At 41.3% G+C, this 21246-nt stretch overlaps 1 protein-coding gene across 2 annotated transcripts in view; it reads right to left on the bottom strand.

Annotated features, from left to right (window-relative positions):
- Positions 1-21246, bottom strand: part of CFAP61 (cilia and flagella associated protein 61) — a 325115-nt gene that overhangs the window by 1411 nt on the left and 302458 nt on the right. For both annotated transcript variants that reach the window (XM_081034409.1, XM_081034410.1), the window contains one exon: positions 4113-4203. In XM_081034409.1, coding sequence (XP_080890535.1) covers positions 4113-4203 — 91 coding nt within the window. The remainder of the gene's footprint in view (positions 1-4112; positions 4204-21246) is intronic.

Below are 21246 nucleotides of genomic sequence, written 5' to 3'. Positions count from 1 at the left end.
TAAAATTTACCACCTTACCCATTTTAAAATTTACATTTCAATGGCATTAAGGACAGTCACGTTGTTGTGCAACCATCATCACTATCCTTATCCAGAATTTTTCATCTTCCTAAACTGCAACTCTGCACCCTTAAACACTAACTCCCCATTCCCCTTCCCCCCAGTTCCTGTCAACCGCTATTCTACTTTCCATCTCTGAATTTGACTAATCTAGATACCTCACATATGTGGAATTGTATAGTATTTATCTTTTTGTGATTGGCTTACTTCACTTAGCATTACATTCTCAAGGTTCACTAAGAATAGTAATTTTAATGTCTTAATTTTCAGATATAAATTATTTGTAGATCATGCTAGTTTTAAAAATAAGAAAGGAAGTGATTAAACATTTTTATATGAAAACTCCTAGATGGCTTACTTTACTTGGTTAGAATCCCCAAGGAAAGGGATTTAAAAACCTTAGAATAAATTCTTAGCAAAGTTAAATTTCATTGATATCTCTAAAGATAGGGCTCAGAGACAATGCAGTCGTGTGGAGTTGAGAATAATACGCTGTGCATCTCTCCAATATAATAGGGATTTTCCCAACATTTTATTCTAAAAATATTCAAACGTAGAGCAAGTTGACAGAATTGTACAGTTAGCACCGGGACGCACATCACCTGGATTCTATGGCTAATGCTGTACAATATTTGCTTCATCACTTATCTGCCCATCTATCTGTAACAGGGTTGTTATAAAAAGCTCTTCACCATGATTTGAGCTGTGTGCTTTCTGAACACTGTGATAATTGAAAACTGCCCTAAAGGAAGAGTCATGTGGACTTTGATGCTATATTTATTTGAACTTCCAATAATTTTTATTTTGAACAGAAAAAAAATGTGGGTAATTTGCAGAGTTCTACTGAGTCATTAATTTATTAATAGTAAGAACTTATAAATAGAAAAATAGATTCAAACTATATGGAGACATAAGGAAATTATCACCTGTTATTTAAGCGAGACATTCCTAGGTGACAGAGATTGTACGCACACCACTTGGAAGAACAGTCCGTGGGGCCAGGACTTCAAATCAGCCCAACAAAGACAGTAAGAGAGGAAAAAGGCAACTGATGCCCAGAACTAAATATTAGAGGTGCTGAAATATTTCAGTGCCACCAGCATGTCCTCAAGTATATGTTCTGCAATATATATGAGGTTGGTTCATTCTGCCTTAATTTTTCAGGAGAATTGGATCAAACAAAAGCAATGAACTTACAAAAATTATTGAAGATTTTGGGGCTCGTGTTATACGAGGTCGGACAATTAAATTCGTGAACTCGTCCTAGAAAAAGTGCTACATACCTCATTACTGAATATCACTATGGTCACCTTCAAAGTACTCCCCTTGGGAAAATATGCACTGACGCCAGTGCCTAGACCACCCTTCAAAGCAATTTTGGAACTCTTTTTCTGGAATGGCCATCAGAGCTGTTGTCATATGCCCTGAATGTCATCCAAATGTCTTCCTTTCAGTATTTCCTTTAGCTTCAGGTAAAGAAAGAAGTCACTGGGGGCCAGATCAGGTGAGTAGGGAGGGTGTTCCAATACAGTGATTTGTTTACTGACTAAAAACTCCCTCACAGACAGTGCTGTGTGAGCTGGTGCATTGTCGTGATGCAAAGAGCCATGAATTGTTGGTGAGAAGTTCAGGTCGTCTAACTTTTTCATGCAGTCTTTTCAGCGCTTCCAAATAGTAAACTTGGTTAACTGTTTGTCCAGTTGGTACAAATTCATAATAAATAATGCCTCTGATATAAAAAAGATGTTAGCAACATCATTGCAACAAGTTTGCGAACTTAAGTGTCAGACCTCATATGCTTGCACATATCCCCTTTTTAACTCCTCTCACAGCTCTCTGAGGTGGTCTCTGTTCCACAGGTATCTGAGCTAGAGGCAGACACCACTGCACACACCACCTCTTCCTGTGGTTTTTCCCACTTGACAAATACAAATGTGAAAACAGAGTAATCCCTAGCAGAGGCTTTTCTTCCAGAGGTTTCACTTTCTGGAAACCTCGAAAACTGACAAAAATAGTTGGGGAGTCCTTACTGTGTCTTCCGCTAATGTCCATGACCACTTCTGATCTACTGAAAGAGCCTGCTGGCCACATTGAGTTCATTCATAGCAAACTAATCCACAGCAAATGTCTGTCCATTGATAAAGGTTGATAAAAGTGAGTAATATAAAAAGTGAATTACTGGGTTTGACAGTTTACTTGGAAAGGTGAGGGGAAAGCTTGCCTTTTAAGCCTGACACCTAAAACCCTTTGGCCCATCGCAAAATGTTAGCTGTGGAGCTCAGATCTGGGGTTTACAGGCACAGAGGGTTTGTTTTTTGTTTGTTTATATTTTTTTGGGGGGGGGAGAATATTGAGGAACAGTGTGTTTCTCCAGGGCCCATCAGCTCCAAGTCATCGTCCTTTAGTCTAGTTGCTTGGAGCGCAGCTCAGCTCCAAGTCCAGTTGCCATTTTCAATCTTTAGTTGCAGGGGGCGCAGCCCACCATCCCTGGTGGGATGAACTGGCAACCCTGTTCTTCAGAGGTCGTGCTCTAACCAACTGAGCCATCTGGCCACCCCAGAGGGACACAGAGTTTTGATGGGATAACTTGAAAACTACTGAATCTTTAGTATGGGGCAGCTGTGAGCTGCAGATTACAGTTTTAGAAGCAATGGTGTATGTGAGGATTTGAGCAGAGTTTACTAAGCACCAGGGCTACAACTGGGATGACTTCAACGGGAGCTGACTTCCTTGTAGCCTCAGAATGAACTGCAGGGAACTGTCTGACCTGTAGCCACAGTCCCCTCTGCTTCCCTCATGTATATTTACCTACCAGGTTCCTACCTATGTGGATCCTAAAGATAATTGAGTTCGGTTTAAATTTCAAACCTATTTTTCTCAATCTGAATCTACTTCAGACTAGTAAAGTTATTTAAATTTCCCAGCTTGGACTCCAGGAATAAAATTGAAAAGCAGGGAGCAAGGAAGGGGTGGACAATTAAAGAAGCTACCAAGCCATGCATTTTGGCCTGGTGTGGCTCAGCGCCTGTGTTCTTGTCTTTGGAGTGAGACACCCTTGAATCTGAAGCTTACTGGCCACTGACTAGCTATGTAACCTGTGGCAGGTCATTTAAGTCTCTCAACTTCAGCTTCCTCATTGGTAAAGTGGAGATGATAACAGTACTTCTGCCCACCTGAGAGGGTTTTCGTTAGGACTAAGCGAGGTGGTGCATGCTGTGGCTAAAATGGTAGGCACTCAGTATGTGGTCTGCATCTGTGCTGTCCAATATGGCAGCCCACACCACAGGAACCTTCAGGGGTGTGGATGCTCTCCAGTGAAATGCCAACAGAGACGTAGGACTTGCTCACTTAGACAGTAAATGAAGCTCAGTTGTACTCCTGCTCTTGTCTGAGTGAAGCAAGGGAGAGTCTAGGATGGATCTTTGACCACTTTCTGAGTCTAGGATGGATCTTTGACCACTTTCCCCAACTCTGCTAAGGACTCAGTTGAAAGAAATAATTTAAAGTTTCACAAATATTTTACTATTTACACTGCAAAGTCAGATTTCTAGCTGAGGATAGACCTTTGGATATGTAGCCTGACTTCCAGTTAATTCTGTATGGCTTTGAGAAAGAAGTTTTAGTCATAAAAAGAGTGTGTTTGGACATCTGACGACTTTTTTTTTTACAGATTCAGAACAACACATGCACACAAGTGTTTAGTGAATGACTGGCAAATACAGACAGAAACTAAAGGAATGCAATCTTCATTCTTGAGGGGCAAGTAGATAAAACTCACATCCAGTTTTCAGCCAACAGTGTTAACTGATAGTGAAAATGCAGTTATTTGTGGAAAAGAAAAAGAAATTTGTCTCTCATAAAAGGATTTAAATAATCCACTTCTCCTGAATATCACTGTCCATGTTACATGCTCTGTGGTTTGTTTATACAAAGTACAGTTGGTTTTCAAAGTAAAACCATAAAGTGGGACTGTAGGGAAAAGTCTAAATGATCAACTATAAGCTGCTTATAATTTGCAAGGAATAACCCACATATCCATTAATCACTCTTACCTCCTTGGAGGTTAAGATTTGGCGTAACTCTTTCCTGAGATCAATAAAACGATCGTGAAAGAGGGCCATACACCACGGCTCCGTGAAGTAGCTAGTGAGGAAAGAAAAGATTCAGTTAGCTGGAAACCCTCTCATTACCACTAATAAAGTATTTACCTGCTTTTTTGCTTTTATAAATTACAGTCCTGGCCCCATTGCAATCGTTTGCTCATAAAATGCCTCGTGGAGTAGCCTGGCCAATCAATTTTTTAAATGGATGTTCCTGATGTAAGGCCAGGTTCCATAATTACATTTAAAGTGGTTTAATTCAGAGCTGGGGCAAGACCCAGTGAAGAATCCTGATTTTATCAGAATTTAAAAGCCTGAAGACTTGTAAAGAACGGTGTCTCCATTATCTGCCCTCATTTGAGAAAAACAGATTGCAGGATTAACTGAACTGCTGCATAAACAAATTAAATTTGGGTAGACAATAACACAAATGTTCATCATTAAGGTTTCTGGATTAATAAAAACCAGAAAAACAGGCCACCTCGGTGCTGCAACACGGTCTTCGTAAAATTGCACTGATGCTTAATTGAATCTCTTTTAGGAGAGCAGCTCTTTTGGTTTTTATATTTGCTAACTTTTCACTGAAGACTCTTTGAATAAATGCTTTCTTATTTGGAGGACAATATGGCCATCCTTAATTTACAGATGATTGCTGAAAATTTGATGCATTCTTGTAATAACCAAGAACATTTATTGGTGTTTTAAACTCTTACTTTATCTTAATGCTGAGTGTCTTGGAACAGGGAACTTCACTTCTTCAGAGTCAGCGACTCATCGATTATGTGGGCTTCACTCTTGCTGGATCTGAGTCTGTCGTTCCTTTTACTATTAATGGATGTCAGGTATGTGCATAGGGGAAGGAAAAGCTTGTGCCCACATGCAGATGGGTACCTTCTGTTTTCCAAGACTTAAAGTTAATTCTTGAGGAAGGAGCTAACGAGTCCCAGGGACCACTGAGGCATTAAAAGACAACTCTTATGACAACAGTCTATGCTACGATCAGCATGGACTAAGCAATGTCAGTTATTACCTATCCCCTACTTGCTTGACCAGAATATGACCCAATTTCATGCTTAGTTACCTACTTTGTCATCTAACTGTTAATTCTATTACTATTTACTCCATCCCCATTATGTTCCCAGCACTGTTTTGGGTACTGGGGAAAGAGCAGGGACCAAGCAGACAAACATCTTTGCCACCATGGAGCTCATATTCAAGCATAAATAGGTAAATACATACGATGTTAGAGAATGAGGCTGCTTAGGAGAAAACATAAATCAAGTAAGGGCAGGAGACCAAAGAAAGGCTGTCACTTAAGGTGGGGACTTTGTGAGTAAAGATCTGAGGGGAAGGAGAGAGCGAGTCAGGAGGAGATCTGGGGGAAGAGGCTTCAGGAAAGAGGTAATAGCAGGTGCAAAGGCCAGAGGCAGGAGTGCGCCCAGACTATTCAGGAGACAGGATGGATATAAACAAAGGGGGGAGTGGTAGAGCTCAGGGAGGTGATAGGTGAGGGAGATGATGAGCTCAGGGAGGTGATGAGCTCAGGGAGGTGATAGGTGCCCCTAGAAGCAGGGGTCCTGTCAGATCTGTTGTGTAATCGCTCCATGGCCGTCTAGCTCAGCACTTACCTGTAAAAGGCATCCTATTGATGTTCACTGAGTGAATGGAGGAATGATGAATGAATGAATGAATGAATGCACATTGCACTGTATGCATTCTATATGAATGACCTTGATTTAGCAGAATAAAATTCTGCTAAATAAATAGGTGACAAACTCTGCAAAATGCCCCAGGACAGGAAGTATTAAGAAAGGGGGAATTTCAATGAGAACAGAGGGAAAGCTGTGCATGAAAACAAGGATGGTTTTCCTGAGCCATACAGCATGGAAGGCTGAGAGTCCCAGAAGGGTACTTCTTGGAAATTTGTCAGAGGACTGCTCACCTCTGGAGTTATTCAAGGACACCAAATACTGAATGAATTCAGTCAAGTAGATGGGAGTTCTGGCTGGAGTTCTGAGCTCCGACAAACCTTGGCCAACATCCAACGTCTAATTCTTTGAGTATTGGTGTGGGGCGGACCACATTGGAGGGACCGGCTCAGTGCGGTGATGTTTTGACCCATCTTAGATGGTAGCCGAAGTCCAGACACTGAAACACAGCTTTGCCTGGATGGTCCCTGCCTAATAGGCCTAAACAGCTTCTAGAGAAACTTCAGGGAATTGGGGACATGAAAATCTTGAAACCATTATAATTCCTAAGTTAAACACCAATGGGACCTTTTAAATTTATCACTATCTTTCCTCAGTTACTGATATTCAGCCCCCCTGTGTGTTTCCACGCATCAGGCATTCCCATCCTCTTGGTTTCGGAGGTCTACAGCCACTTCCTTCTAGGGGGCATAACTTCTGTCTCTGCTTTTTTTGCTCAGCCCAGCTCTGTTCCAATAACCCAGGTGCTGTTCAGGTGGTTTTTCTTCCTGTTTCCTTCACAACTCTCTCCTCTTCAATGCTTCAAAGAGGGAGTTCTGGGGAAACCCCACTTCCCTTAGGGTCACACTGCTGCCCACCCTGGGCACTGGCCCACCATCCAATGCCCACATTTGTATAGCCTCCATTCACAAAATCAAACACAGATGGCTGGAAAAGTTGCCTTAATCCTCTGAAAATATAGTTGCTAAGCCTGTCTGTACAGTGCTGGGGAGTCAGGAGTGCTGATGAGGAAGTTGGATATATTGCAAATTCTTTTGCTGGTTTTGAAACTCTCCATGGCCTCTGGCACCAGAATCCAGCAGAAATGGCACCTCAGTATTTGACAACCCCGATTCTCATCACAATATGTTCAGTGGTTTGTACAGTGGCCTAGCAGTATTTCTTTCACACTCCCCACCACTGCATCCTATAGAAAAACATTTTCTCCAGCAGGTGACGATTTTTGCAGCAAACTGCTATGAATATTCCTGGAAGTTGTTGGTGGCAGGCATTTTTATTTATAAAATGGAAAGAGGTTTATAGAGTGTTATTTGAGTTTTTCTTTTTGTCTTTCAAGAAAGTACTCTTGGGTTCCATTAAAGAAAAGAGTGATAGTGAAATAGTACCCTTGAAAACAAACCAACAAGTTGACTTCTGAAGGCTTGTTTTCCGTTTTATTGCAGTTTCAGTGGTGGTCCCTAGAGACAATTTGCATATAATGCTCCCACACCTAGGAGAACCTGTGCACCACTAAGAGGTGCATATAGGCTCCTACCCCATCTGGAGGGCAGCTTCTACACATCACTCTGCAACACCACATTGCTCACAGCCTGCCCCATGGATGATATTAACTATATAAAGTGACACCTTAGCCAGGGGTAAAACACGGATTTCAGACTCTGCCAATCCCTAAAGCACGAGTCCCATTGGAAGGTCTTCTATTCCTATTGCATCTCTAATCAGAAGGCATTTAGAACTGCATGGGCTTTATGGAGAAAATGGCTAGCAGATAATTTGCAGTCTCCAAGATGCCCTTGGCCCCCTCTGTTTAAAGATTCAGGTCAGGTTCCTGAGTGGACGCAGAATTGGCAACATTTCCCGTCAGATGAAGTAGCTGCTATTTTGTAGGGTGGGTGTTAGATGTAAGGTGCTGTGGGTACTGGTGAAAAGAGGGTAAGGGGGGTGGGAGGAGGGAGATGAGGGTAAGGGGGATCAAATATATGGTGATGGAAGGAGAACTGATTCTGGGTGGTGAACACACAATGGGATTTATAGATGATGTAATACAGAATTGTACACCTGAAATCTATGTAATTTCATTTACAATTGTCACCCCAATAAATTAAAAAAAAGAAAAGGAATCATTTCTTCTGATTTCTTCTGGGTTGAGGCTTGTTACTGAGAACTTCAGAATCAGATGTGTTCTGGACGAGGAGGAAGGTACACGTGGAATGGCCTAGTTGGCAAACCCTCGCTGGACAAGACCTCTCAGCCATCTGGACTTCTCCTTTCAGCAGGTGCCGATGTATTAAGAAAAAACAAATTGTACCAAAAATCTACCCAGTGAACAATCCTACTTGCAAGGTCCTTCCCCAGTTCTTACAGAAACTGCTTACTTTGATAGTGATTTTTAAAAGGCTCCTTGGAGGAGCTCGGAGCGGCCACTATGATGAGGATAGCTTTTCTGTTGTGTAACGCTACAGGCTGTGGCCCTGGCCCATTTACCACTTACAGCCGCAAGAAGACTAACCTCAGTTCATACATAATTCACTTTCATGCTCCTCATGACCTTGTTTGCTTCTGGAAAATGAACTTTTTAAAAAAATTAATAGACTTCATTTTCAGAGCACCACAGAGTTCCCACATCCTCCCTCCCTCCCCTCGGTTTCCCATTGTTAACACTTTGCATTAATGTGGCAGATTTGTAGAATTCATGAACCAGTATCGATACATTTACTGTTAACTAAAGTCTGCAGTTTACACTGGGGTTCCTTTGTTATACAATCTCTGGGTTCTGACAAATGTGCTGTGTTATGTGTCCACCAGTAGGATCACCACTACAGTGAAGAATTTCACTGCCCTAAAAATCCTGTGCCTCCCTCCCTCCCTCTGAACCCCTGGAAAATTAACATTTTAGGAAATTGACTTTTATTGGAGAAAATGGGGCTGTGTAACCATTTTATAAAACATTTTAATAATCCTATAGTTTCCAGTATTTCTCTTAGAAATAAAGTAGTATCCCCTCCACCCCCAAACATCATGCCTTTCAAACTTGCCATCACCCTCTAAGAACAATGGCTATGTGGCTTGAGGGTTTGGCTTTCTAAGGTGCTGGATTTGGGGATCGGCTTAAGATGACAGCTATTTGAGTTTCTATAATGTGCAGAAGGGTATGATTTTTAGGGGACATTTTAAATGTAGGCATTTTAATTTACTTGTTAAAAATCCATGTACTTTAGTTACCAAACCAAACACATGTATGAAGCTGGGGTGAGGTTTGTTCACTGAGAATTTCAGAACCACATCTGTTCTGGACGAGGAGGAGTGTCCTCGTTGGCAAACCCTAGTCAGATAAGGCCTTTCAGGGCCATCTACGCCGTCTGCTTCCCTCAGGTGCCGATGTATTTTATTCAACAGAAGGCAAATTTAATCCTACTGTGGGAAAAAAAAATGGGCTTGCATCATATTTCTTTTTTGATCGTCTATGGGAAGGACAATACCAACCTTGATGGAAAGTGGCACTTAGCTGAGCATTTCCTATATTGGTCACGTCAGCTACTTGGGAACTGGAATTCTGGAAAGCCATGGTCAACTTCCTTTCTGCAGTAGCTGTGGTTTGTGAACATCCCTTTCTGCACTGGGGTGGGGACTGAGGTGCTCTGGGATGGGGGGTTGAGGGGAGCTGACTGAGGGCGTACCCTCGGAGTCCATTTCTAGCTCAGACTTCTCCCCACTGCAGACTGCACCCTGATGGTCTGCTGCTCCCTTTGCTGCTCCTTTTATGGAAGGTCTAGCTCACCCTTCCTGCCCCCTGCACCGCGGCCATCCTGTATTCTTCGCAGTCCAGAGGACCCTTTTTCAAGTTTATGTCTTTCCCAGTAGCATTCAATGTTCAAGTCCAACACAAACCTCTTCCTTGAAGCTAACTCTTGGCCGAGGGCTTCCACTCATTTTCTCTGCACAATTTTCACTGCATGGGGGCACTTCTGACCTTGCAAGAAAGCTAACCTGGTGCACGTCTTGTTCTCTCTCACACTGTGCGCTCTGGGTCCCCACAGCATCTGGCACAGGATGGTCTTCTCGAGACTGAGAGAGCAGGTGGGCCCATGCCTTGAAGAGACCTGTGGGTGAGGGCCGCTCTCCCTCCTCTCCATGGAGAGCTTTTGCACCAGCTGTAGTGACCAAGCTTAGGGTGGGTGAGAGGGGTTTAGAATGTCATGGGCCCCTGTGGCCTCTTTGAAATCATCCTAGACACATGGCAGCCTTTATTATTAAAATTACTTTGAATTTAACCAAACTCATTTTGCAACTGAGTACAACATTGAGTCAAATAAAGATGATCTCCTTTTGATATAAGGATGTTAGTTAGAAAGAAGTTTTATTTAAGAAAAGTTTTAGGTCTAGTTTCTTTTCCTCCCAAACTGAATGACTTCTGTGCTTTGGTTTCTTTCCTTCTCCGTAGAAAGCAGACTAACATCTGGAATCCTTGCCAAGGCCGAGGGGGCAGGTCTGCATTAACTGCTGTTAATAGCAAGTGCTATGGATGATCAGCATTAGTGAGGAATCTTCGGAAATTTATATTTATACGAATATTGTGAATTTAAAAAACGAGAACATTTTAACTTCTTTCCCAATTCATCTTCAGAAAGGGAAGACTAACCAGAGCCAGTAAGTGACGCACATAGCTGGTCGCCTAGAAAACTTCAGGGGAGAATTTCAGGTAAGAACACAGTGACAAAGGGAGTTCTAAGTGGCTCTGTAGATTTGGGTGTTAACATCACAAACATCATTTCTACCAGCTGTGAGAATAAGTTTACACAAATTATCCACGGCCCAAACAGAACACATTACTGTCTCTGTTCATTTTGTCAACGGCTGGCCTGGTTTTGGGGGGAGGAGTCAAATTCTCCACCACTTTTGCAAATATACACTTTCCTCAGAAGCCCGGGAAATGTTGACTTGTAGAACTGAACTGAATTAACCATTTCTGGTCGATATGGTCTAATCATTAAGTAATCGATCAGACTTCTCCAGAGCTCATCCTGATATGGTCAGTCAGCCTATTTTATTGACAAAATCATATAGTCTGGGTGCGGACCTGGAAACTAGCTTTGCCATTGGTCATACTGAGGGCTGAGAAAAGCAAATCAACGCTGGAAGAAGCTGCATTTGCTGACCTTAGAAAAGAGTACAGCATGTCTGAAGGAAAAGAAAAGCGTTGTTCTTTCAAATCCTGCATCTTAACTCCAAGGCTAAGGCCCTTCAAGCAGGTAGATAGGAAAGGAGAGTTGCAGAACAGCAAGGCTGCGTTCCCCAGCATCCAAATGATTCAACTGGAAATTGCTAAACTACTCCATAGTTAGGAAAAGGAGGTGGGTGGGCAGAGAAGAAACACGTCCCTTTCTCCAAGATCTTTAGATTTTCTTTTTTAATGCAAAATATTCTATTGTCTTTTTGTCTATTGTCTTTTTGTTCTCTATTTCATTTAGTTCTCTGATTTTTATTTCCTTCCTTCTGCTGACTTTGTGTTTCATTTGTTCTTTTTTTTCTAGTTCTTTAAGGTGTATTGTTATGTTGTTAGAAAACAAAAAGGCAATAGAACAAATTAATGCAACAAAGAGCTGGTTTTTGAAAAGATTAACAAAATTGACAAACCCTTGGCTAGACTCACTAAGATAAAAAGAGAAAAGACACAAATAAACAAAAGCAGAAAGGAAAGAGAAGCTACCACAGGTACCACAAAGGATCATGTGAAAATACTATGAAGGACTATATGCTACCAAATTCAATAACTTAGAAGAAATGGACAAGTTCTTAGAAACATATAGCCTTCCAAGGCTGAACCATGAAGAACTGGAAAATCTAAACAGACCGATCACCAGTAACGAAATTGAATCAGTCATCCAAAACCTTCCCAAAAGCAAAAGTCCGGGACCAGATGGCTTCACTAGTGAGTTCTACCAAACCCTCAAAGAGGATCTAATGCCAATCCTGCTCAAACTCTTCCAAAAAACTGAAGAAAAGACAATACTCTCTATCTGATTTTATGAGACCAACATCACCCCGATACCAAAACTGAGTAAGGATAACACAAAAAAAGAAAATTACAGACCAGTATCTCTGATGAATATAGATGCAAAAATCCTAAACAAAATTCTAGCAAATCGAACACAACAATGCACTAAAAAGATTGTATATCCCGACCAAGTGTGGTTCACCCCAGGGGCACAATGACGGTTCAACATATGCAAATAGATTAATGTGATACACCACATAAACAAAATAAAGGACAAAAGTCATATGATTATATCAAGAGATACAGAAAAAACATTTGACAAGATACAACATCCATTTATGATTAAAACACTTAATAAAATAGGTATAGAAGGAAAATACCTTAACATAATAAAGGCCACATATGACACACCTCCAGCTAATAATCATAATTAATGGTGAAAAAAAGGAAGCCTTTTGCTCTACATTCAGGAACATGACAGGGCTGTCCCCTATCACCTCTGCTTTTCAACATAGTGTTGGAAGTCCTTGCCAGAGCCATCAGGCAGGAGAAAGAAAGAAAAGGCATCAGAATTGGGAATGAATCACTTTTTGCAGATGATATGATTCTTTATATAGAAAGCTCGAAAGACTCCACCAAAAAGCAATTAGAAACAATAAACAGTAAAGAATACAGTAAAGTTGCTGGCTACAAAATCAACGTACAAAAATCAATTGCATTCCTATATACTAACAATGAAATTTCAGAAAAATAAATGAAAAAAAATTCCTTTTGAAATTGCAACAAAAAAAAATAAAATACCTAGGAATGAACTTAACAAAGGATGTGAAAGACCTGCATGCTGAAAACGATAAGACATTAAGAAAAGAAAAAAGCATTCTAGCTTTCTCTTTTGTGATAATAGTCAGTATTTGCTTTTAGACCTGTAACTGAGGTTTGCGGGAGCTGGAAACTTGTCTGAGTTGCCTTTTCCCCTTGCAGGGTAACTGCAGCTGGGTGGGCTACAGGTTTTACTTCGAGAATGAAGTTCTCGCTATACATTCCCTTTCTTGTACTAACAGCATCTTAGATTCATGGCAGAGGATAGACAATTCTCCTTCAGTGCCCGATTGTAGTTTATATTCAGCGGTGAGTCTCAACCTTGTGGTCCAGTGGGCTGGAGCATGGCTGCTAGGACTTGTCTCTTCCATTTACATTCCAATACACAGAAGGTAGGAAGTGATAACTATTATGGTATATAATCAAGGGGCCAGGTGTGACATATGCAGATGTGTTTGCTTTGGCCTGAACAACATTTGGAAATTGGATTTCTAGCATTTCTTTTAAAAAATCAGATTTGGCAATGCTGTTGTTGTTATGTGGCAGCATTCAGGTCAATTGATGCCCCTTGTCGTTTATCGTTGTCTCCCAGTCTGCATGGGCCACAGCAGGCATCTGGTTAAGAGGTTTGCGTGAGATAGAGGCAAGTTCATAGAGACCTTTCCTGAAGTCACCTGCCCCACATTGTCCCCTTCTCCCTGCTAAGAACACATATACTATGTCCCATCTTCTTTTCTCCTTCCATCTATTTGCTTGTCCATTGGTCTGTCCCTCCCTCCCTCCATCCATCCTAATAGGTCCAATGAGCCCATTCAAAACCTTGTTTCTTTATTTCCAATGCTCACTTTCCTCTGGTTCTCTGTTCTCTGCTGCCTCAGTCTACCCCTCACCAAATACACTTTCCTTCTCCTTTGGTTTTCCACGAGGACTTTTCTCTGCCCTGTTTTCTTTTCTCTGTCCTAGGTGTCCTTCAGAGTTCCTGACTTCAGTGTTTGCAAAATGGCAAGGAAAGTAAAGATCTAGGAGGTCTTTCTCTGCAATTAACCCATGATGTACGAGATGCTTTGCCGGTACAGAGGAAATCACGATGAAGATGTGGGCCCTACCCCAAAAGTGTACACATAGCAGGGGGGTTGAAGGTGAGGGAGTGGGGGTGGAAGTGTTAGAGAAACTTTCGCAGGCAGAGCACAGAAGGTTGCGGGGGGTACACTTCCGGAAAGCGGAAGACTAGAGCGTGATTCAGTCAGGAATGGAATTGTGGTTCGGTTGACCTCAGTTCTTTGTCCTTTCTGTCAATGCATGCCTATGCCCGCTTCCCCTGGGCTCATGTTTACCAAACTTCAGTTACCTGGGAACCAACCAATTGTTGCACAGACTACAAATTTCCTTTCAACAAATTTGCAGTTTATTTTTAATTGAAATCACTATTTGTGCCTTGTCCTAAGCAATAATATCTGTGAAATCACAGATTTGATGTGCTTGTTACATTTTTTCTTATTCTGATTGAATTATGTTAGTTATAATTAATAAGATGTGTGGTTCTACAGCCTAAGGAATCTAGCACACCACCTGGCAGAGGCTTCCTACACTCAGACACACCTCATTTTCTATTATAGTTTGAGGCTGGAGCTGCTGTTGTATTCATCTGGGGACCCAAACTCACAGACACTGTGCCAAATAGTTTCTGTGCACTATCTCATCCTAATTCTAGTCCTCTACAGTGGGACTTGCTGCTCCGTTTCATAGATGAGAAAATAGATTCCGAGAGGTTAAATGACTTGCCCACGGTCACACAGCTAACCACGTTGCACAGGGTTTTAACCGTAATTCAGTGTGACCTGAAAGTTCATGTTCTGAACAACTGCACAACCAAATCTCATTTCCTTGTGCTCATTCCTGAACCTTTCTATCAACTTTCTGAATGACCTCAGTTTCCTTGGTATACCTTGCATTTGCTAAGATTAGGTTTGATTGCAGTTATCGAAAATTTCAAAATAACTGTAGTTTTTAAAAGTCCTAGGTGTAGCTTTTTTCACATAAAGAAAATCTAGGTTGGGTGTCCAGTACTGACGTGGTAGTTCCATGGACATCCGATCACAGGACTACCAGTAGTGCTTTTGCCCTCGGGGTGCAAAATGGCTGCTTACACCAGCGGTCACATCCATGTTCCTGGATGGGGAAAGGGAGAAAGAGGGCCCCTCCCTTCCCATCTAGGGAGAATTCCTAGAAGTCTCACTCAGCATCTCTTCTTATGGTTTACTGGCCAAAGGTTGTTCATATCGCTTCCTTGGCTGCAGGGGTGGCCGGGAATCATTGTCACTTATTTTAGGTACAATGTAATATCCTATAAATCAGGATTCAGTTTCTGAAGTGGAAAAAAACAATGGATGTTATGTCTATTATGATACTCAATAGACTCCATAACATCTACTTTTTACAAAATCTTTTCTGAAAGTTAAATTCACAAAAATTGCAAGAATGTGTTTAATTTGAACTTACCAGAAATTCATGTCTATCACTCTACATTCAAACCTGACCCCAAATTAAACATTCTGGGGGGAAAAATCCATGCAAAGCATTTTCCATATGTGACAGCAACCTCAAAGTCCTGGTGTCCTCAGAGTCCTACACTGGCCTGAGTTGGCTTAAATGCAGAGGAGAACAGGGAGCAATTTGTGTTCACACTGTAATGCATTCTGGTCATTTTAGTCTGTCCATGAAAGAAAGTGGATTTATGCATTTCAATAGTTTTCAAAAATAAGAATAGGAACAAATAAGTATTTCCAGTTAAACCAAGGTTTGTTCGGAAATTAAATTACACATTTCTGGGGCAGTGAACTTTACTCAGGGATGTCACATATTACATGAGCAGATGGAGCCCTGTGACGCACTGTGACAAAACAACCCTGAAGACTGAAATGGAAGTATGATTGTGAATATTTCCTATCCACCTTGAGTTTGCCAGAATGTCTATCTAGTCAATTTATAGCTTCGAGGCAGATCTAGAAAGGTAAGATTGACGATTTTGAAAGCAAAACCAACTAGATTTGATAAACAGTTGTCATTTTCACCTAATAAGATCTAGATAACAGAAAAACAAGTACCCTCTGAGTATAATTCAGCTATGGTTTTTTTGTCACAGTCTAGAGCAAGCCTCAACAGATAATAGATGTTTAATGCTCTGAGGAAAGATGGTTTCTGATGCACTGGCACTAAAACCAAAATGCTAATCTTTGGCAGAAGTCAGCCATCTTCTGAATGGCTTGTAAACAACCTCTCTCTTACTGCTGGAAAGCTTATGGATCTAGAGAGGTGACGTCTGTCCAGTTACCCGAGTGTACTCAGGAACCCAGAAACTAACACTGCTTAAAGCCTAGCATCTCACCAAGCACTGGGAGCCCTGTCTGGCCACAGAGATGCTGGGAGACACTGTTTTCAATGGCTTTCTCTGCTTAGATCAGAGGTGTCTAAACTTTTTTCAACGTTTTTCACCAAGGACCATATGCTGTGAAATGCACAAACAGCCGGGCCACTCACTCGAGGTGAAGTTGCCTCACCTGGTTTATTTAAGTAAACTAAATATATTTTTGGAATTTGCTGTGGGCCAATAAAAAATGGATTGCAGGCTGCAGTTGGCCCACGGGCCACAGTTTGGACACCCCTGGCTTAGACAGTAGAAACTGCTGTCTGCTGGAGGCCACTGGAACTGGCTTGTTTACTTGTCTGTGAGCTGGACACACCCAGAACTGTCCCCAGAGAAAGATCCTGACCAGCCCATGGGCCTAGTCACTCCCACACTGTGAGGGTGAGGAGGCCATGCTCTCTCTCAAGCACAAGTTTTTCTTAGGCTACTTATATCTGTAAGAGCTCAGAATATCAGAGCACAGTTGTCCTGAATCATTTGGCACCCTGATCATGCTGGGGATGGAATACAGACTGCTTGCTACGGCTGCCTGCGGAATCTTGGTTTTCAGAAACTCTATTCTTAGAAGATCATCCGGAAGTTCTTTCTGTTGTCCATTTGTTTTTCTGAATCCCGGACGCTTAGCCCAGGAAAAACTGTGCTTCACCTTATAAAATAGAATATATTTATCTTGTGAACCTTACAAATCTAGCCACTGATAACATTACCCTCCTTGCTTTGACCTCAAAGGAACTCAAAGTCAACTGTTGTGACTCTACTAAATAAAACTCTGTGCTCAGATACATAGTGTCTCTACCTCGGCTCAGCTTCACGGTGTTGTCTTGTCTTAATTTCCCATTTACTGATGACTATTTTCTCCCAGCACTGCCAGTTGTTAGCTTATGTAATCGTGGGCTAGTTAACTTTAATCTCATCCTGCCTCAGTCTTCATAGCTGTAAAATGGGGATAATGATGCTCCTTACTTCAAAGAGTTACTATCACAGTTCAAGGAGACACTCTAGGCCTTATGCCCTACACTGGGGAAGGGTTCCAGATGTATTGTGTTATTATTGTTGTTCTTAATTATTCTATTGTATATATTTGTGTAAACTGCCTCAGATCCTTTTTGGTATGAATTAGGGACTAAATAAATTATTAAAATAAACACTTTTTGTTTGTCATTTAATTGGAATAAAGTCTTTCTTTGGCATAACTGCAGTTTTTCTCCTTGAGAACTGCTTTTCCTACATTCAAGGGTGTCTGCATAATTTAGCTGCAGTTTTATAGCAGCTATTATTTTTTGCTGTAATAAAAATAAGAGGGGCTGCATAATAAGACTTCATGAAGTTTTGCCGTGCACTAAATATGTGGAAATCAATAAAAATTACACAGGAATAGTTAAACTGAGGCATCATTTTCTTCCTTTCTTTTTTTTGTCTGAATTGATGAAAGTGAAATTAAAAGTATCAAATGGAGTTCTTTGCCTGCTGATTTTGTCCAGTGAGCCCATTCAGTCAAACGGTTCACCCACTCGCACGTGGGAGGCACTAAGATGGAGGCAGGGAAAGGGACTGGGGCTGAGGTGCAGGCCTCCCCCAGCCTAGCTGGGCTGGATTTTCTTCTAACCTGTCTTGACTTTCTTCCTGACTTGCCAGAGCAAACGAGTCTTCTTGTAGAAATAGCACCATTTTTACATGCTTAAGAATTCTGTACCAATTAAAGCACAGGCATAACTCGTCCACCGAGACCTCATGCCGCGTGGGAAATGGGGTTTGGCAGTCCCTTACAGTGACACCTGGATCCGGTGTTGGAATACAAAGTCTGCTGTCTTTTGTTTTTTTTAAACTTGTGTCTTTTTTTTTATTGAGATGTTTATCTTTTTATGTGCTATGATATATGCTCCCATTCTCTGGCTTGTCTATTTGTTGTCTTAATAGTTCCTTTTGATAACAGAAAACATTTTTTTTAATTTTATTGGGGAATATTGGGAAACAGTGTGTTTCTCCAGGGCCCATCAGTTCCAAGTCGCTGTCCTTCAATCTAGTTGTGGAGGGCGCAGCTCAGCTCCAAGTCCAGTTGCCATTTTCAATCTTTAGTTGCAGAGGGCACAGCCCACCATCCCATGTGGGAATTGAACCAGCAACCTTATTGGGAGCTCACGCTCTGACCAACTGAGCCATCCAGCTGCCCTTCGGGAAGCTCAGCAGCAGCTCACTGTCTTCAATCTAGTTGTGGAGGGTGCAGCTCACTGGCCCATGTGGGAATTGAACCAGCAAGCCTGTTGTTCAGAGCTCGTGCTCTAACCAACTGAGCCATCAGGCCGCCCCAAGTCTGTTGTCTTGTGCCACGTATCTGCCCTTTTATTCCATCTGCAGTATTTCCTTGCACGGTGCTGGTTTATTAGGAGCTGCATTAATTGAATTTGTATGATAAATCTAGAGCCCTGGAAGTTGTCCAGCTATTTACATTGATTTGTTACATAAATTCAGGACTTAGAGTATGAGGTGGGTTAGCATTTAATTCTGTGGAAAAAGGAAAGCTCTTAGTGCTTCGGCTTCTCTTCCTGTGTCTCTCTCCTCTTATTCTGCGTCTCTCTTCATAGAAAGCACAACCATTTTCCTTTAATTAGGCTGCGGAGAGCACAGGCTAGCATTAGACCACTCAGCCACTCAGCCACGCTCACAGCCATGGCCATTTCCTGTCTATTTTCTGAAGGAAAAGAAAAAAAGTGTACATATGCACATATGAAACTCCACAAGTTAGGGGTGGGAGGTAGAACAAAGGAACCAGGTGGAATCACCTTTTGTAAGACTGAGGCCACAAGAACTAGCAAACCCCGGAAAGCAAGGTATTTTGCTGCCTTATTATTTCTTTCGTGAAATTAATTGCTTTAAATTTTAAGAGTGCTTAGTAGTAATAGCATTCTCTAGTACAGAATCTATACAACATGTTTAATATCTGTTTATAATAATCAACATGTTTGAAATAATTACCTTTCGTAATAGGTTTTTCTAATTAATGTGTTTTTTTTTTGTTTGTTGTTACTGAAGCTTTCACAGATACAATAGCAAACTATAAACTGTTCCTTCACTTTCACATTTTCAGGTTTGTAGTTTCCAAAATTCAAGCATTAAAATTCAACTAATATATTCATAGTTCTTATTTCCCAAAAACACAATAATGAGGGTAATGGATTACAAGCCGTGGAACATTATGAGAATCTGTAAGACCACACTGATACAGATAAATGAATGAATGAATGAATAAATAAGTGGAGGAGAGGGGACAACTCTTCCTCATAGTCGAAAAAGTAATAAATGAATGTAGAATGAATAATGGAGTTAGAAAATCAGCCTTTGGCAAACAACACAGTAATAATTGTTTTAGGCAAGAATTGTTTATGGATGCTAAAATTAGTGGAAAAAAGAATGATGAAAATAGGATATTTACATATTCTCAAAGTGTTAGTAATTGATTCTGATGGTAAAAATAGTACATTTCCCTGAGAGAAACCTGCAGCCTCTACTCTACCCAAGTGACCATGACTAACACTATTAATGAATGGACAAATTATGAATGGGCCTCCTAATATGGTGCACAGAGAGGAACACAGCGGCGCTCCTGTGCTTCCTGCCCAGAAGGTATAAAAAACTGAAATGAGTAATGAGGGAACAGAAGACAAACCACAACTGGTAGACATTCTGTAAAATAACTGGCCCGTGTTTTTCACAAGTAAAAACTCATTAAAGTGAAAGTCTGAGGAACTGTCCCACATTGGAGACAATTAAGGAGACACGACAACTAATTGCAATGTGGAATCTTAAATGGATCTTGGACCAGAAGAAGGGGAATCAGTGAGAATATAGCAAAATGTGAATGACTGAAGATTCAAATTTGTATTGTATTAATGTCATTTTAAAATGGTGACAATTGGAGGACTATGGTTATGCAAGAATGCCATTATTTTTAGGAACAACTACTGAAGTATTTAGAGGGCATCATGTCTGCAATTTACTTTTAAACATAAGGAAAAAGTTATGTCTTTCCATCCATGAGTGTGTGTGTGGGGGAAGGGGATTCTGTGTCTAAAGAGAGAGAGAGGAAGAGAGTAAGAATGATAAAGCAAGTATAATAAAACACTAACATTTGGGGGTTCTAGGTGAAGGGTGTGCAGCTGTTTTTTGTTTTATTTGTGTAAACTTTTTGGAAGTTTGAAATTATTTTGAAGTAAAAGTTAAAGGAAATCACTAATTGTTTAGTCTCTTTATTGTATTACTCTTAGTAAAGAAATGGTTGTGGGCAGATGAGTGGCTCAGTTGGTTAGAGAGTGAGCTCTGGACAACAGAGTTGCCAGTTTGATTCCCACATGGGCCAGCGAGCTGCGCCCTCCTCAACGAGAATGAAGAAGCTGAGCTGCCACTGAGCTCCCGGGCTGCCGAATGGCTCAGTTGGTTGGAGAGCGTGTTCCCAACCACAAGGTTGCCGGTTTGACTCCTGCAAGGGATGGTGGGCCACCCCCCCTGCATCTAAAATTGAACAAAGGCAACTGGACTTGGAGCTGAGCTGTGCCCTCCACACTAAGATTCACTAAGATTGAAAGGACAATAACTTGACTTGGAGCCTACAGGTCCTGGGAAAAACACACTGTTCCCCAATAAAGTCCTGTTTCCCTTCCCCAATAAAATTAAAAAAGAAAACAGAAATGGTCGTGGAATTAAGTTTCAAACCTGAGCCCAAGAATTTTTGTGGCTGCACAGTATTCACAGGGTGTACAGTGTGAGCACAAGGACAGGTGACTACAAGGCAATGTCTGGGGTCCATCAAGTCGCTGGTGGAAGGACATTCTTCACTCTCAGAGAGAGGAAATTCTCTTTGATTTATCATGAAATAGCAGAGCCCCCTTTTTTAGAACTGGAAATGATATGAGATTACAGATTTTGGAGACCTTTTTGTTTCATAGATAAGAAAATAGGTCGAGAGCAGCAACTGCCAAGACCCATTTCATCCAGACCAGGAGCCTTGAGCCACATGTGGCTACTGAGCATTTGCAATGTGGCTAGTCTGAACTGAGACGTGCAGCAAATGCAATAAATACACACAAGATACTGAAGACTTAGTACAACAAAAGGAGAATGTTGACATTTCATTAATATTTTTTA

Source organism: Rhinolophus hipposideros (assembly GCF_964194185.1).
Source record: "Rhinolophus hipposideros genome assembly, chromosome: 22".
NCBI lineage: Eukaryota > Metazoa > Chordata > Mammalia > Chiroptera > Rhinolophidae > Rhinolophus > Rhinolophus hipposideros.
This window is presented reverse-complemented; position numbering and strand designations above follow the sequence as displayed.